At 39.1% G+C, this 19,421-nt stretch overlaps 1 protein-coding gene across 1 annotated transcript in view; it reads right to left on the reverse strand.

Moving 5' to 3' along the window:
- LOC124622003 (trans-1,2-dihydrobenzene-1,2-diol dehydrogenase-like) overlaps window positions 1–16,504 on the reverse strand; it is a 119,693-nt gene extending 103,189 nt beyond the window's left edge. The window contains exons 1-2 of the mRNA XM_047147553.1: window positions 16,349–16,504; window positions 10,669–10,870 (exon numbers count right to left, since the gene is read on the reverse strand). Of these exons, the coding sequence (XP_047003509.1) occupies window positions 10,669–10,870 (202 nt within the window). The 5' untranslated portion in view covers window positions 16,349–16,504. The remainder of the gene's footprint in view (window positions 1–10,668; window positions 10,871–16,348) is intronic.
- Window positions 16,505–19,421: the final 2,917 nt, after the last annotated feature.

Below are 19,421 nucleotides of genomic sequence, written 5' to 3' on the forward strand. Positions count from 1 at the left end.
GCCTCTTACGACAGGCAGGAATACCTCGGGCCTATTCTTACCCCGGACCCGCAGGGGGAAACTAGTGATGCTATAGGAGTAGATCCACCAGATGCGATGAGAACTGGTGGCAACTAGCAGTATGCTGTTGTATCTCCATCTACATATTCTGTATATCAGCAGTGTAATGCAGTGTTGCGACTAGAACAAGGTGGATGATCTAACATTCAGGACTGTGGAACTCAATGCAGAACTGTCAACTAATAGGCAGAAGAATAAGTTTGATGGCTTGCAGAAAGGCAGACGTGAAACATCAGTTGCTGTGACTTCTTGAATGGTTATTAACTTGTCTGGGAGAGAATTAACTGAAGAAGAAAGTTCAGTTCTGAGGAATGGAGGTACTTGTAGTGACAGTTCTTGCGACTCCAGGTAGTATTGCACCACAATTGGTAAGCTGAGCTCAAAACATTTGTAGTGTGGTGACTGTATGGGTTGGCAGTACAAACTACACTGAGGTCCACCAGGGGCCGCAGTTGCCAACCTGTGGGTATCACATGTGTGGTTAGTGACTGGTCAATATCTCATTAAATACTAAAGCACTGAGCTATGGGGGACAGTTCTCTCCAGTACGCCAAGTCATGTACAGTCTCCAGTTACTGCCAAGTCTACAACTTGCAGTTTCTGTCAGTCATCTCCAAGACTTAGGCCCCATAGGCCAGCTTTGGACTCTGCTTCGGCATCACTCAGAGCCACAGTGACAGGACTTTAATATTTGAAAGGTCTGGTAATAACTTAAAATGCCTAAATGCACTCGGAATTTCACAAGAAGAAGTATCATTTAAGTTTAGTATTTCTTCATACTTAATAAATATTATTTTATTACTAATTGTTGGTAATCTTTCTGATTGAAGATAATCTACGCTGTCCTCCCACAATCCCAACAGTAATTTTGCAGCAATGCCACTAAAGGTTCCCACAGAGGACATTATAACAAATGTGGAGGCAGGAATCCATCTTATCACTACAACACACTGTGAAATTAAGACAGAGACAGCCTGGATATTATGCAAAGCAAAGCCACATAACAGTAATGTGTGTCTAGTGGAAAAGAAAGTGGTGAGGGAGGTCAATTCGGCTAAGGGCATGAATGTACTTACAGCGCCAAGGGTAATGCCATAGTTTTGATGAATAGCAAAGATTACCACAAGAAGATTAGTGACCTTTTGGATCCCACTGCTTATAAAAAACTCTGGAAGGATCTTACAATGAAAGTTTTGAGAACCACCAATCAACTGGTAAAACAGTCTTCTTTTTCATCAGATGATAAAAAACAACTCTGCAGAATGGAAGCTTATCCACACAGACTGTATGAACTGCCAAAGGTGCATAAGCCAAAGGTTCCTCTCAGACTAACTGTGAGTGCCACAGTATCTTCCACTCACGAGGTGGCTCGATATCTCCTCTCTTTGATGCAGCTGTATACTGGTAGAATTGACAATTACATTAAAAACACTGTGCATTTCACTGAAAAACTGAAGGAAAATGTCAGCCCAAGTAATATTCTTGTCAGGTTTGATGTAGCATCCCAGTTTACTATGGTTCCTGTAAACATGGCTACTTCATACATAGCAGATTTTTTCCAACTGCTTTACCATAACTTATTTCCAGTACAACAATGAATTTTAAGGACAAATTAATGGGGTGGCTATGGATAGCCCTCTTAGTGCAGCTGTTGCCCAGTTATTTATGAAGTTCTTTGAACAGCAGGCACTGCAGATAACCAGTAAAAGACCGGCTAAGTGGCATACTGCTATGTGGACAATACATTTGTATTATGGATTCATGATGAGGAGGAGCTGGGCGTCTTCTTCATGCATCTTAACGATATTAACCCAAATATACAGTTTAAGATGGAGAAATAGAGCAATGGTCAAGTTAATTTTCTGGATGTATCTGTAATCAAACAGGTGGATGGAACTCTGGGCCATAAGCTATACAGAATGGACACACACTGATCGATACATTCACAAGGAATCAAACCGTCATCCTAGACAAAAACGAGTTGTCATTAAAACATCGGTGGATAGAGCCAACAAAATCTGTGAGCCATATTTGCAAGATAAATTAAATCACTTATTGTCAGCCTTCAAGAAATATGGGTATGCTAGTAAGGAGATTGATCGAGCAGTCCATCAAAGAAGATAGGAAGCCAGAAGTACTGAGCAATAAGGGCTGCCACCTGGAAAAGTTTTTCGCCTGTTCATTAATAAAATTATGGATTGCATAGGGAAAGTTTCGGTCAAATGTGGTGTCAAAATAACCTTTAGAATACCAAGAAGATTAATGGATATTTAAGAACGACAGAAGATGCATGACAACCCCTAGCAATACCTGGGATATACAGGGTGATTCAAAAAGAATACCACAACTTTAGGAATTTAAAACTCTGCAACGAACAAAAGGCAGAGCTAAGCACTATCTGTCGGCGAATTAAGGGAGCTATAAAGATTCATTTAGTTGTACATTTCTTCGCTTGAGGTGCTGTTGACTAGGCGTCAGCGTCAGTTGATGCTAAGATGGCGACCGCTCAACAGAAAGCTTTTCGTGTTATTGAGTACGGCAGAAGTGAATCGATGACAGTTGTTCAGCGTGCATTTCGAACGAAGTATGGTGTTAAACCTCCTGATAGGTGGTGTATTAAACGTTGGTATAAACAGTTTACAGAGAATGGGTGTTTGTGCAAAGGGAAAAGTTCTGGACGGCCGAGAACGAGTGATGAAAATGTAGCACGCATCCAGCAAGCATATATTCGCAGCCCAGGAAAATCGACTCGCAGAGCTAGCAGAGAGATGCAAATTCCACAATCAACTGTATGGAGAGTCCTACAAAAAGGTTAGTTATGAAACCTTATCGTCTGAAATTGGTTAAAGCACTGTCTGCAGCTGATAAGATTAAACGAATCTATTTCTGTGATTTTATCCTTGCTCAAATGGAAACAGATGAATCTTTCATTTCAAAGATTGTGTTTAGTGATGAAGCAACTTTCCACACTAACGGGAAAGTCAACCGTCACAATGTCTGTATATGGGGCACTGAGAATCCGCGGGAAACAACTCAGTATGAACGTGACTCGCCTAAGGTGAACGTTTTCTGTGCCATTTCAGCCAATAAAGTTTTTGGTCCCTTTTTCTTCGAAGGTGCTACTGTGACTGGACTACAGTATCTGGAGATGTTAGAGAATTGGCTGTTCCCTCAGCTCGAACAAGAAGCACAACAATTCATATTTCGGCAGGATGGAGCGCCACCACATTGGCACTTATCTGTCCGTAACTACCTGAACGTCAACTACTTGAGGCGATGGATCGGCCGCCAGGCAGCCCGTGACAGAGCACTTCATCACTGGCCTCCAAGAAGCCCTGATCTTACCCCCTGCGATTTTTTCTTATGGGGGTATGTTAAGGATATGGTGTTTCAGCCACCTCTCCCAGCCACCATTGATGATTTGAAACGAGAAATAACAGCAGCTATCCAAACTGTTACACCTGATATGCTACAGAGAGTGTGGAACGAGTTGGAGTATCGGGTTGATATTGCTCGAGTGTCTGGAGGGGGCCATATTGAACATCTCTGAACTTGTTTTTGAGTGAAAAAAAAAACCTTTATAAATACTCTTTGTAACGATGTATAACAGAAGGTTATATTGTTTCTTTCATTAAATACACATTTTTAAAGTTGTGGTATTCTTTTTGAATCACCCTGTATAAAATACCGTGCAATTGCAGACAATTGTATACTGGAACTATGAAAAGAAGTGTCAATAAATGCATAGGCGAACACAAAAAGAACTTTCATCTGGGGCATATCGAAAAATATCCCGTAACAGAACATGTTTTTTGAGATGGGAACCACGAAATTATATACATTATCATGCGTGCATGTTTCGAAAGGCAATAGAAATTTATAAACAACATAATAATTTTAACAGAAAAGAAGACGGTTTGAAGTTGGACAAAATATGGATGTTGACTTTGTGCCGACAGAATGACAATATATTATTTTTAATAGCAACGCTATCCACAGAGACTCACACTGTCAGTGTCATGTGACATATGGTGGTGCCTTTTATAAATGCGAAGCCCATTAAGCTTAGTGGAGGCAGCTGTTTTACCTCAGAAGAAGTCTTTCTGAAGTTGGAGACAAAAGTCAGGAAGCAGTTTTATACATTGACCTCGGCCTCTCAGCCTGGAAGTTTTAACTGAAGAAGATGCTGTCCATGAAAGCCTACATTGTATGAGTAACTCAAGTTTATTTTGCAATAGACAAACTGAAAAAACAACACACATGCAAAGATTCAGTGTTCATTAGAAGTGCTGTACACTGCAATAATTATTGTTTCTCATGTTTCGATGATCAGCACCATCCTGATTTGTACAGTGCTCCATTGGTCACACTTTAAACTTGGCCCACACATAAATAAAATAATACAAATAAAATGACTACACTACTTGATTGAAAGTTCTTGTACATTCAATTTTTTTCCAATCTCATTATGAACATTTTTTCTCAGGATAAAGATTCTGAAAATAATAAACGAATCATTGAATAATGACAGTTTGCACAGTCAAAAAAAGTGCAGGCAGGAATATTCCATCCACTTCGGACTTATTGAGTACTAGTGACCATAAAGAATACGTAAAGAAACTTAAATTTTTCAAACTTTGTTTTCTCGAACATGGCTGAGACTTGTATCTTCCTGTGTGTACATGTTGCAGTCCTAGTCATGCCCTGCACATCCTGTCAATATGAATCAAATCAGTGAGGGTAACTTCATACGGTCCCCTTGTCAGCTCTTATGTGTAGTTGAAATTGGTGGTACAAAGACTGTCTTATGTACCCTTGTACCTACCCTGCCCCCCCCCCCCCCCCCCTCAGAAAAAAATCTACAAAGTGTGAGGGCTTGTGACTTGGGTGGCCACAAGCAATTAACGAGATCTTGTTGTCAACCTCCTCCAATCTAAAGTTTTGGAATGGTGGTGTTCAGATAACACCGTATCTCAAGGTGAAAGCGAGACATGGTGCCATCATGCATAAAAATGGAATCATTGGAATGTTCGTGACATTCAGAAAGCAACCAATTGGGCAACATGACATTCCTGTCAGCTTCCTCTGGCAAAAAGAAAGGTCTATAAACTTTGTGAATAGAAAAGGTACAAAACACATTCAGGTTCAGTGAATCTCTCATGTTCGACGACGATGCCAGAATTTTGTGTCCCCCAAATTCTTACATTGTGACAATTTACTTTACCTAATAGATGAAATATTGACTTGTCCAAAAAGATGAGTCGTCCAAAGAAAGCGTCCTCTGGCATACCCTGGAGAACCTAAATGCAAAATTTGTACCTTCTGTTATGGTCACTGGGACGCAACTGCTACAATAACAGTAACTTGCAAGGCTTCATATGCAGATGTCCTTTCAGAAATGCCACACTGTTGTGTGAGGAAGTTAAAGTACTTGGGCTTGCCCAGCTTGCAGACACCCGAGGGCTCCATGTGAATGCATCTCAGATATGCTTGACATTTTCGTCAGTCGTGCATGGCCAACCAGTGCTCTTGCCTTTGTATATGCTACCAACTTCCAAGAATTTTCAATGCCAGTCATAAATCTGCTTGACAGAGTTGGCTTCTTTCTGAATCAATGACAGAATGCTTGTTGCACTTGAATAATGGATTGACTTCATGCAAATTCTAATATAACAAAATGGTTTCTTTTGTCGTTTAGTCACCATGTTGCTAAAAGCAAACAACAGTGCAGCTGTGTCAAAACTTTGAATCTTTCTTTATCCTGTGATATGTGTAATGTGTTTTATCTTTTATAGTTTTTCTGTAACAAATAATTGAATTCTGTTCTTCTTTTTTCCTTTTTGTATCATTTGGTATATTGGCTGCACCCCAATCTTTCCCTCTCCTCAACAGTAATGCTTTGGTATTTATCTCTGTTTAATAAGCATTAATCCACGTTTCACCCAGATGAGCTTCTCACCATTTGCACTCCCATACAATTGAAGTCTGAAGTAACATTTCATCCAAGTAAGCTTTTGGCCATTTGCATTCCAATATGAAGTAACACAGTTGTCAGGGGACATATTTTACCCTCCTTATATCCATGTAAATAGAGAGAGAACTATGGAATGACTGACTATGCATGGAAAATTTGGAAAAGCACATAACACAACATTATACTGTACTATATATATTGTACAGTATTTAAATTGAAAGAACATTACACATAAAACATCTAAAAACTTACCAAATACAGAAACTAGATAAACATCCCTCAGTTGATTACCAACAATAACACTATAGAAATTACAAATAAAATACTATGTTACACAACAATTACTGCAAAATACATGACACCATCATCTGCTTTACCACTCATTTCATACAGCAGAAATAATGACTTTGTCACCTATCATCTCTAATTTTGGTTCCTAGTTGACGATGAGTGTCCAGTCGTTTTGGTCTTGTAGATCAATGTTGCACTGGAGAACATCATAAGCAGACTGGATATCTTTGCTGTCATTACACTCATTGCAGCATTTTCATGAACTCAACATTTGGCCCAGCAATTCTTAACAGGGGCCAGACTGATGTTTCGCTACACCTGCCCTACAGTGTTCAAATTTAGAGATTTCAAGAATATTTTCATTTCCTCATTTGAATCTGTTGTTGTTCGGCAGTAACAAATCTATTATTTTTAGGATGCGTTATATCCAAATCTGCAGTGTATCACATTTTTATTGCACTTCAATTTTTCATAAAATTCTCAGGTGACATTTTATAAAAAGAATAGACTGTTACTTACCACATAGAGAAGTGGTTGAGCTGCAGACACAATGGAAAGACTTTTAAGCATTTAAGCTTTCGGACAAAAGAGTCCTCCTTGTGAAATAGGAAAAAACACGCACGCGCAAGCACAAACACAAACACTGTTTCCGGCTACTGGGGCCTCAATGTCTCCTTTACGTGCTGAGTAGCAATCTATTCTTTGCTTATTATTATTATCTCGTCCTGGACTTCATTGTTTAACATGACTTTTTCACAGACTTTTTAGTTCCTTATATTACTCAGAATGCCAAGATTTTTTTTTTTTTTTTTTTTTTTTTTTTTTAAATATGCTGCGCAACAGAATTAAAGGATCATATTTCCCTTTGCTAAAGTTTGAAAAGTGGGTCAACAGTATGTATAACCTTCCCTTGCAATGGGCAAGAGCATGGCACGCTGCAACATCACCCTCGGGCTTGACAGTGTTTGAAACAGCAAGGTGTTGACATATGAAAGAAAGGCCACAGCTCAGATGTTCTGTGACCTGTAAGGCGGATTAATTGGCACCAAATTTCATCACAATTCTGCCCACTGTCTCTGTGGATGTGTCACACAGTCAGTAGGTTGTCACACCTCCTCTTACCCACATTTCACCCTTCCTCTTGATGCCTCTGTGATCAAGATCAGAATTGCGATGCCTGGCATTGAAATCACATGGTTTTCTTATCAGTGGCCAGGAAAATATTCCTGATGTATTGCCGCTCTGAACAGGTGCGGAAAGGCCGCAGAGGGTTGCGTAAATGACACCACTGGAACCACACCTTTCCCTGGGGCGTTGTGTCCCATACGTTTCACGGTCGAAAATGACAGTTTTCAGTGCGTTGAGCAACTGGAAGATGTTCTTCACAACTTCTGAAACTGCTGACATCCTTTAATGTTTCAATTCCTCTCCATGGACATTGTGGGCCTGGACGCTCATCAAACTTTATTACGCCCATCTGGAGCGCAGCACGATCCAAATTTTTGCTCTTGTGTACACCTTGGAACCACTGGGGACTGTTCAAAGCTGTTTGATGAAATTTGAAAGTGATCTGAAGCTGTTAAAGCTGTTTCTGCTTTCTCAGCACTTCTATTTTGTGTTGTCCTATGGCATGATCACAGCGGATGCACAGTGACACATGCATAAATAAAATGGCGAAGGGTCCCTCTGGGACCCATCAGTTTGGCAAAACCCTCAGAGGCACCCGCTCACCTTCATTGTGAATTTTAAAAATGTACCTGCACAGTCAGAACCAACGACAAAGTCCAAGGCACTTGCTGACTGGCAACCTTCCTTTGACATATTCCGATTCCAGGTGGCCTACTATCAGGTGCAAGAGCAACAGTTTAGTGGTGAAAGGCCAGCAGTGTAACCCATCTGCAGGAGCCTGAGAATCTCATCACAGATTCTGTCTGCACAGGTACATCTTTAAAATTCACAATAAAGACGGGCAGGTTCCACCGAGGGTTTTGGTGAATGGGGAGGTCTTGGAGGAACCTTTGCAATTTTATTCATGCATGTTTCCATGTTGCATCTCCCTGTGATCATGCTACAGGAGGACACAAAATAGGAGCATTGAGGAAGTATAAGCACCCTACGTAGGCACCTTTCACTTCTTCAGGTCATGTTCAAATTACAATAAATTGTTCTGAATGGTCCAAAGTGGTTCCAGTCTCTACACGAGGGCAAAAACTGCAGAACGCTATGCTGCAAATGAGTGAGATAACATTCAATGGGGACACAGCCCCAAAACGTGTGTACAGAAAGTTTGAAATGCCTGAAGGTGTCAGCAGTGTCAAAGGTTTTGAAGAATATCTTCCTATTGCTCATCACACTGATAACTGTCATTTTCGACTGTGAAATGTTTCATTAATGCCATTTATGCCACCGCCTGCAGCATTTTTGTACAGATTCTGAGCAGTGTTGTGTCTGGAAGCTTTTCCTCGGTCACTCAAAAGAAAATCACATGACTTCAATGTTAGGCATGGCAGTTCTGATCTCTGTTGCAGAGGCGTCAAAAGAAATGATGAAATGTGGGTAAGAGGGGGTGTAATGACCTTCCGGTCATGCGACATATTCACAGTGGCATTGGGCAGAATTGTGGCAAAATTTTGTAGTAACCTGTTATTCGTTAAGCTACCTTACACACCACATGAACTTCTGAGCTGTGGCCTTTCTTTTGGAACACCTTGTGGTTTGAAGCATTGCTGAAACTGAAGCTGACATCGGGAGGTTGCCAAGCCTTTGCATCATTACAGGAGATAGTTGTACGCTCCTCTGAGCCAAATTTCAAACTTAAGCACTGCAATGGGTGGGAATTATGGGGTTTTGAAAATATGATCCTTTAATTCTGTTGCTCAGTGTAGTTTTCATTCCTTGCACTGAAGAAAAACAGGTCTTGGGTAGAACCGGGAGAATGAAGATATTTTCAATTTATTTATTGGACAATATTTCCAAGACAAAATATGAAGGCCAACTTTGGGTATGGATGTTCCTGCTCACGTCATCTAATTTGTTCCCATTTTATGTAGTACATCAGTTTAGTTTGTTGAGAAAAGAATATCCAGTCATCATTGCAACAGATGATAAAATTATTCACAGGCTGCTATTTCAGTAGATTTTAGCACCACTCTTACAAACATTTTGCTCTCAGGATCGCTTGTGACACAATGAGACAGCTGGCACACTCAGGCCCTCTGTAACTTCTACACTCAGTTGTCATAGACCTGCTTCTGATTCTAGTTTCAACTACTCTGACAGCAGAGAGTACTCTTTTGTGAAACACGTTATAGTACATGATATAGATTTATTTTTCTATATCAGCGATCAAGTCATTTGGATCTCCAATTGCAACAACTTTCTGTTGATGCAGGGTGAAAGTTTAGAACATGGTTCACATTAGTCTCTTCTATTGTTACCATTTATTCATCTGTTCCAATTCCTTCTCAATGTTTCCTTTCTCTGTTCACATCTGCTTACTGATTTACTGTTTGTCTTCTACCATTCATTCAATTATCAATCCGATACCTAGCTCTTCCGTTCTTTTCCTTTCCTCCTGCCTCACTACAGGTGTATCCCTCTCACCCTGATGTCTGAGTGACCTGCCCTTCCCTTTCAACCTTCCCCAACTTAACCCTCTGCCCTCCCCAAAGATGGAAATAATAATTCTAAAAGTTAGGATCTTGCTATCACTGTTACGTGTGTGTATTTTGTGTGTGTCTACTGGCTATACTAAACATTTTGCCTTCAGAAGGTAAGTACTGAGTAGCAATTTTGTTTCGTAATTTATTAGTGATCTGTCTTTCACAGAAAGAACTATGTAAACATTGTTGAGGAATGGATAAGTACATAGGCAAAACATTTAACACAGTAGCCCAGTATCACCTGATTTTGTTTGTAATAGTTACTCTCCAACCAGTCGGATATTCCAAATGTATTATTATTATCCTTTTATTTAAATCTGGGCGATTTCATCACATGACGATTTGATGAAATTTACCCAAAAAGACATTCTTTCAACCTGAAGAGGTACATGCAGTAAAACGCTGTGACAAGATTTTTAACAGTGACATGCATGCACACTAAGGATGTTCCTTAATTTAAAAGTAACCAACAAGTATTTAACACTGAAGGGAGAAAATAGTGGGAGACATAGCTATACCTGTACATAAAAATTCATCTATTTTTAATTACATAAATATCAGGATTCACAAGTAAATTAGTCTGAATGATTGTGGCAGTAATACAATGAAATACAGATACATTTCTTAAGCAGTTCTTTACTGCAGTGTAAGAGAAACCCCTGTAATGATAATTTCACTTACCAATATTGGGATCTTTCGCAAGTTCTTCGTATGAACCATATGCAGTTGGAATAGAATGGTGCTTTGCAAAATCTTGAGCTCTCTTCAGCTCCCTAGCAGCAACAGCCACTACTCTATGCTCTTCCTGTGGTAGAGTGCTCAGTGCAGTAACAAAATCATGACTGATTTTGCCAGCACTGGCAATTCCCCATTTGGTTGCCATCTGTAAATGTTAAAATTTGCAATTATTTGAATGGCACATATATCACAAAGAAAAACAAAATCACTAAAATCTGGAACACACTGTCAGTGATCCATGAAAGACTCCTTACAATAGCTGACTGAATAAGAGTTTACACAGAGAAGGAAATGTAGATTGTGGGTTAATTTCTGTGTAAAGTTAATTATTCACTACAATGCACATAATTTAAGAGACAGTAAGGCAATTTATTGTAAGTGAAACCTGCATGCTTTATTAAGCTAGGGACAATCCTCCACATATTGCTCCTGTAGAGACCGCAGAGGCACGGTTAGACTAATTACAGTGTGCATACAGGCATTGAAGCAATCATTCTTTTGGCTTGAGCAGAATGGAAAGAGCCCTAAGAAGAGGTACAATGGAAAGTACAATCAAACAATGGAAACTCCACATTGGAATATCAACACTGAAAGAAAAAGATAGATTGCTACTTACCATAAAGATGACACGTTAAGTTGCAGAGAGGCACAATTAAGACAGGCACATTAGCTTTTGGCCACAGCCTTCACAAAAAAACTGACAGCTTGGACCAGAATGCAGCTGTCATGTGGAATGGAAGCAGCAATCTGGAGGGAGCAAGGAAGGGGAAGGGGAAGAGATAGCAGTGTATGGGTGGGGGGAGAGAGCAGTGCTGTCCAGTCGACTATGCAGCAACTAGACTGCCAGCAAATGTTGCGTCAAGCGTTGGGAGACTATGGGGCAGGGGGTTGGGGTGGGAAAACAGAGCAAAAAAGGAGAGGAGCTGGGAAAGATGATGGAAGTGTTGGCAGAGGGAGCACACAAAGTGGGTGGGAGATGAGAATAGGGAGGTGTTATGACAGCATGGGTGGAATCTATTAAGTGAAGGGTGTGGGAAGAGGACATTACCGTAGGTTGAGGCTGGGATCAGATAATGGATAACCTTACAACACATTCTCCACTCCCAAAATCATTCCACCCTCTACGTACAGAAACATATTGTTCCCAACACCCTCCACCTAACAGTTTACACACCTTCTGTCCTATTACCTCCTCCTCATTCTTAATTCCCACCCCTTTTTGTGTCCCACCATCTGCCAATGCACTCTCCCACCTTTCCTCATTCCTCTACTTTTTCATTCTGTTCACCCTCCCTTTCCCCATCTCCTTGCCCCACAACCTCCTGATGCTCAACCTCTTGGCAGTCTAGTCCCTGCATACTCTACTGGACAGCACTGTTCTGTCCCCACACATGTACACTGCTATCCCTTACCCTTCCCTGCCCCCTCCAAATTGCTGCTTCCATTATACGAGACAGCTGCATTCGGGTCCGAGCTGCCAGAGATGACGGTCACATGTGCGTGGGGTGTGCTTGCTTTTGTGAATGAATGTGTGCGTGTTTCTCTTTCTTTTTCTGATGAAGGCTGTGGCTGAAAGCCAATGTGCAAGTGTGTCTTAATTGTGCCTGTCTACAACTTAACATGTCATCTTTAAGCTAAGTTGCAATCTACATTTTCTTTACAATGGAAGGTACCCTCTGCCACACACACTTCACAGTGGTTTACAGAGCATAAAGAACAGGATGGGCACAACAAAACTGGCCCAGAAATTTTTTTTAACATGACTGGTGCAGGACTGACCCTTGTTAATAAGCACCATTGTTTTTATTCATTACAGAGCCCTTTTCGTGCCATTTTTCCACCACATTTTGCACTGCATAGTGTATCAAAACACTTCTAGTGTTTACACCTTATACAACCAGTTCCACATACATTTCCCAAGAGTTGTGCTCTGCATAACACTTGATAATGAATGTGCTTTTTTGTGTTGTATTCAACTAGTCTCTCATTCACTGAAACATAATGACACAGCGCAGTACTTGAGACAGAGGATGTGGGAGATGTGCAGTCATGTGACAGTAACAGACTGGTGCGTCAAAATGATGGTTTCCAGAATTTTTGTTATTGGTCAAAGTCATTTCCTTGACAGTCTTATAAATATTTTCTGAGGCAGCTTTATTTTTCCCTGCTCGGTAGATAATGATGAGAATAAAAAGAATGGTTTAATTTATTTTAAAGAGTTATTTACATTCTTGACAATGATAAACTCTTTTTTGCTGTCATTCTACCCATAAGCTTTCAGTATTAGTGTGGCATTATCTGGTATTTAATATATATAAGGTCAATATTACTTGTCCAACAGAAAAAAAGTTTCGATTATAATGTCAGCACATTAAAAAAGATGGATAAGAAAATCTTCTGCAGCCAAGATCGCTTGGTATTTTTATTTTATTTCACAATGACCGGTTTCGACATAACCTTACTGTCATCAGCAGATCTGTGGAACTTCATATTAACATGCACGTATGCCACTAATACAATCACAACACTTTTCACTCACTGTACTGGTGGCATGTGTGCATCTTAACAACAAATTCTGAAGAGCTGATGAAGACAGCAAGACCCTGTTGAGATTGGCCATCGTGAAATAAAAATACCAAATGGTTTTGGCTGCACAAGATTTTCCTATTCACCAATGACAGATAGCTCCCTGCAAACATGTGCAACCTATATAAAGCATAAGAAATTATTTTTGCACTAAATTAACTTCTTAGATAATTGTATAGCTTTCTTTTTTTCCCCTCGCTGAATAGTTCTTCATTAAGGTTAGGAGAACTTCTCAATTGTTATTGTCCCCTCTTAGAATCAGAGGCTACTGAATTTGGAATTATGTTATACCACAACCAAAAATAGGCCCATTTAAATTAATATCTGAAGAAATTTGAAGGAAAGGAGGAAGATGAGTTAAATGCCCTGTCAATGATGTTGCCACTACAGACAAAGTGCAAGCTGTGGTTGAGAGAAGATGGTGAAGGAAAATGGCTGTGCTGTTCCAAGGGAACCATGCTCAACCTTGGTCCCAGTAAGACAGTCACCCCTCTAAATCGTGGCTGTGGTGACAGACTCATGACTGATCTATACCAAAGACTGAGATCTATGCTACATTAGAAGGTGACAACCTGGTTATTAATTAGTGAAGGAGAAATTAAGATTGTGCTCCAAGACTGTCCTGCGGTGTTGCCCAAGGTCTATTTAACACACTTTCCTTTGTAAATAAATATAAATTTAATATTATATATATATATATATATATAATATATATATATATATATATATATTTAAAAAAACAAAGATGAGGTGACTTACCGAACAAAAGCGCTGGCAGGTCGATAGACACACAAACAAACACACAAAATTCAAGCTTTCGCAACAAACTGTTGCCTCATCAGGAAAGAGGGAACGAGAGGGGAAGACGAAACCCACTTCCGTTCATCTTCCCCTCTCCTTCCCTCTTTCCTGATGAGGCAACAGTTTGTTGCGAAAGCTTGAATTTTGTGTGTATGTTTGTGTTTGTTTGTGTGTCTATCGACCTGCCAGCGCTTTTGTTCGGTAAGTCACCTCATCTTTGTTTTTATATATAATTTTTCCCACGTGGAATGTTTCCTTCCATTTTTATATATATATATATATATATATATATATATATATATATAAAAATAACAGACAAATGACCAATAACTTAAGTCTTATGATGAATGTCACATAGCTATATAACATATGCCAACTACAAATTTGGTGAAAGGAGAGCCACTATGTAACTATTATTCTGACATTCACCCTAATTGATTTAGGGAAAGTACAGAAAACTTAAAACTGAATAGCAGATGGGGATCTGAATTGCCATCCTTGTGAATAATATTCCAGTGTCCTACCACTGCACAATCTTGCTAAGAGAAGCATATGGAAAACGGAGCAGGATTTAGAGGAACGTTTGATATGAGTCGTTGGCTTTGACCAGCAACATAGGAAACATGCAACAAATGCTGGAAACAATATGGTGACTATAACAAAATGGGCAAAGCTACAGATCTGTCTATCACCACAACTAGGTTTTTTGTTTCTATCAGAACTGCCTTCACCAACTTACAACCAGTCAGTCAGCTGTCAACCTAACTTATACCGTGAGCTAAGCTATAGATCAATGTGTCACTGCAAACAGTTCTTTTTCCACATTTGTTGGCTTCAGCAACTAACAACAAAACTGTGAATATATGCACCGAAAGGTGATGTGACAGCAGCCATTAACATTACGTCATTGGCCAAAGCCAAACTCTTATCAAACAAAACTCTTGAACTGTTGAAGCAAAAGTTTTCACGAACAGTAGAAACATTAACTGTTAATTCATTTTTGGTGTCAACAGTACATCAAAATTCATTGTATAGAAAATAGATAGGCCTACCACAAAATCTCTGAGTGTCTTTGCAGTTAAACCTCAACAAAAATTCACATTCCTTCAAACACACAAACAAATTATTTTAGCTATGCCCTGAACAAGAGAAGCAACTAAATCAAGTTTAGAAGTGTGATTAATGATGGATTCACCAAGATGCTAGTGGCATTGTGTTTACATTTGTGGTCTTTTCTTGTGCTCAAATACGTGTTACATCCACAAAGTTTCCTGTTGTGAACAGCTGGAGAACTGTGTGTTACCGGTATGTAAAAGATTTTGCATAGCACAGCTTAATATTTCATGACTCAACTTACACATACCTGGATGGGCCATACTCACTACTTACTTAATACAAAATAATGAAAAATGTTAACATTTGTGCTGTTATTTCTTCCTACAATTTCCTAAAAAATTATTCATCTATAGAACAAGAGCTCATGAAGCAGGAAAATTGTAGTTTTTAAAGTTAGAAGAATCCTTTTGAGTGAATAAGCTATCATTGAGCAAGTAACAAAATTGTTTTTGTCACTTTATTTTCGCCCATACAACTTTAAAGATGAATATGATCACCTTTTTACTGTTTTTTTTTTTTTTTAATTGGGTCATTATTATTCCTTCTCAACAGTAACAGATTATAAAATATTTATATTTACATGCAAAGTCAACTTTACTGTGGAATAAATAAGTAGCTATTTACTGCTTAGTTTTATACCCCTCTAGATTAAGTAATAGGCCCTTTATGTACAGTAAATAATTATACTGGTGTTTCATTGAGCCCTCGGCGCAATTTTCATATTATATAGTAGCCATATTTTTGTGTAATGTAAAGGATATTTACCCAGAGTTTATTTCATACATTATAGAGTGATATTAGGCAAAATATAACAACTCTGGTCTTCTATATGTTTTTTTTTTTTTTTTTTTTTTTTTTTTTTTTTTTTTTTTTTTTTTTTTTTTACAGAAATCCTTCAATGCTGTATGTGTATTCAGAGTAACACTTGATTCATTTGAAATACATCCTACTTGGTATCTTCTAAAACGGAGGACCATTCAAACATTATCCATGGAAAATATAATTCAAACTAAAAGATTTGCGACTACCGTGCAATACCACAATCGGCGGTCGTTAAGTATGTGCGCAACGTATAATCTCTAATATTAGAAAAGAAACTTATTGCTACATAATTTCTTACTTGTTAGAAGGAATTAGTCTCACTCCAGGGCGAGAGCAATCTGCGTTTACAACAGAGAATTTTAGCCTTGTAGCTATTTAAATCAGTAGCAGACGCTGGTATCATTCGTTATATAATGGAGGCGAATAATATTCCACGTTGATAAACTCTGACCCAATAGTTCTATATCCAAGTACGAATGCAAATTTCTGGGACTGTAAGAGCAACAATCTGCCTTCGCTAGAAGAAACCGTGACTGACTTTTAGCGAACACAAGCCGATTGTACAATTTCCGGCAGACGCTGGCGAACTGTACCATTAAATATCGGTATTAAATTCAAGTTTTCCCTTCTTCTAAAATACAGGGCCGATGGTGTATTTGTGACACACTCATTTCTCATTCCAAGCTCATACCCGGCCGCGAACAGAGAACCTTCTCTAACGAATAACGTTATTCCATATTACGCCAGCAGCTTCATTGTACCACAGTTTCAGCTTATAACATTAGAGTAGTTTATTTCATTCTAATTGATTGGATTAAATTTAGCTGGCCTGAGTATTAATAGCATAATGATACTGTTAAAACAGTACCGGTAGGCATGTAGATCAAATTTTCTATGATTTCCATATCTTTTAGTTAATTTATACATTCGCTTGTTCCACATTCCTCAAGAGTCCTTCTTGACAGTACCTATGAGCATGGTATTCACTGTAATAGATTATGTGATAGGGTATTATTTGCAATTAACTACATGTAATGACAAATCAATAATTTTACAGAAATCTTAATTGTAATGGACCCACATCCATGCATTCACAAGTCACAGGAAGCCACATTGGCTCAATAACAAGTCTTCAAACTTTACAACACACCACAAATGACTGTCAACGCTGAGAAGTGCCATAGTCATTTAGCCAACGGAACTGTAGGTGGCTCTGTTGTACTTCAACATTGCACCCTTAACACTAATTAAAGTAACAAAACCAATAAAAGTAATATTTAGGTTTCCACTTCAGCGGCGATAAACATTCGAATCTATCAACTTTGTCATCAGTCTTCTAAAAACCGACAAGTACCAGCACATAAATCCGTTCTTTGCTTTTCTTTATAAACATTAATGCCGGTTACAATTGACCGTCCGTGACAATACACTGCCAATTTGAAAGCAACAGTGAAGAGTGATATATATATATATATATATATATATATATATATATATATATATATACTAAGGCGAGAAGGGAGTAATAAATGTGGTTCTTCGATGACATTTCAAACTGTGCATCGCGTGGCTTGCAGAGTGTAAACGTAGATGTATATGAGTAGTGCATCTATTAGAGTATGTATTAATAACGTGTTGAACGATGAACCCGGGCTCGGTCACCCGCGCTACCGATAAATCTGTTCAGGCAGTACTATAAAAGCGTGAGGGGAAAGCACAAGGAACCTGTGATACGTTACGTCGACTCTGGAGAAAGTTCCTATTTTGGAGGAAACAATTCCCATCGCTCTCCATGTCAACAGGTCGTTCTGTTGCGTAACATACACAAACCATATTTAACACACTAATGACGGACCCCGCGCTGGCAAGACTCCAGCAGCCTCACTGCTCTGTTTTTCGTCGGATCGTAAGTTATCCGATAGTAGAAAGCAGTAATGTTGCACAAGATTATGTGAACAGAGGGGAGAATCCGGGGGGGGGGGGGGATACGAGGCTGCAGCCTACTCCCCATAACCACACTTCTCTCTTCTTAATCTTCAATCCTTATATATAAAAAAAAATCTTTGCAACATAACTTTAAGACTTTGGAAATTTGAAAGTTTGCTCGTTATTGTTTTTGTTTGCTCTAGAGAATTTAGTAATAAGTGACACAAAAGTTCTACGAGCTCAGGCGTCCCCGGCTCTCGCAAAGATTTCTGGATTCAGCTCTGTATGAAAATGAAAGTAATGGGCCATTGGTATACAACTGTGTGTGTTTTCGTAGGTTTGAAGACTACGCTGGGCCCATTTCTCGTTCCTTAAACCACTTATTTCACGTTACAAATTGAAAAGTTTAATTGACATTATTACCAACTTCCACCACAATATTGTCCTCAGAGATTGTTGAAAGAGATGGCCCTAAATAGTTGTTTGTTGGTATAGGTACTTTTTAACGTTGCTAAGTGAAACAGGAGAACAGCAAGAATTCGCGAAATGTATTCGTAGTTGCAAATACGAACAACCATTTGCATAAAGGAATGACGACAATGAAAATTTGACCAAACCGGGACTCCAACCCGGATTTACCGTTTTACGTGAGCGGTCGCCTTAATCACATTTGCTATCAGTGCACGACACACGGCCAGGGCCAGACTTCTGTATGGCGTCGTTCCAGCGTCACAACCTGTATTCGAACACACATTAAGTAGTTCCCGCAAGGGGAGGACATTTTTAATCGAAATTTGCTGTCTGGTATCGGGTGATAATAAACGATACTGCAGTGCCTGCATTGTTAAAGAATGTGGCTATGTTCCTTCGGACATTAACGCATGTCCGGAGCTACATTACATCGTTCTTCTTGACAAGAAAGGCACTGCGATTTCGTAAAAAGAATTTCTTGATTTAAGGTTCGGGATACTCTAGCTCTCTTAGTGCTGTTTCTGCGATTCCACTATACGTTCCTTTTTCAGCTAGTGACCCTTTATATGGTTGTCAATCATAATTCAAAGCATTTCTGTAAGGTTTACATGCGTTTTTTAATGTTTAACCTAATCGGATACGCTGGTGTGCGGCAGTGAATACTGCCACTCGGGTGGCAATAGCATCACACGGATATTCCCGCTCTGAACTCGCTCTCGTTGTATTTAAGTTCAGAAATATTCATGGAGAAACTAAAACGTTTTTTGTATTCAAAAACACTTTGTATTAAACAGGCTATATGTACAACGTGATTTTGAAAAAATAAAATCTTTTAAAAATGATAATAATACAAAATTTGAAAAATGTGATATTTTGTTTTACACGACCAGATATAAACAGAAAACCTGTAAACAGCGATGGCACCAATTTAGAGACCTATTTCGACATCTACCGATCAAAAGCAGGGTGAATTC

Source organism: Schistocerca americana, chromosome 7 (genome assembly GCF_021461395.2).
Source record: "Schistocerca americana isolate TAMUIC-IGC-003095 chromosome 7, iqSchAmer2.1, whole genome shotgun sequence".
NCBI classification, from domain to species: domain Eukaryota; kingdom Metazoa; phylum Arthropoda; class Insecta; order Orthoptera; family Acrididae; genus Schistocerca; species Schistocerca americana.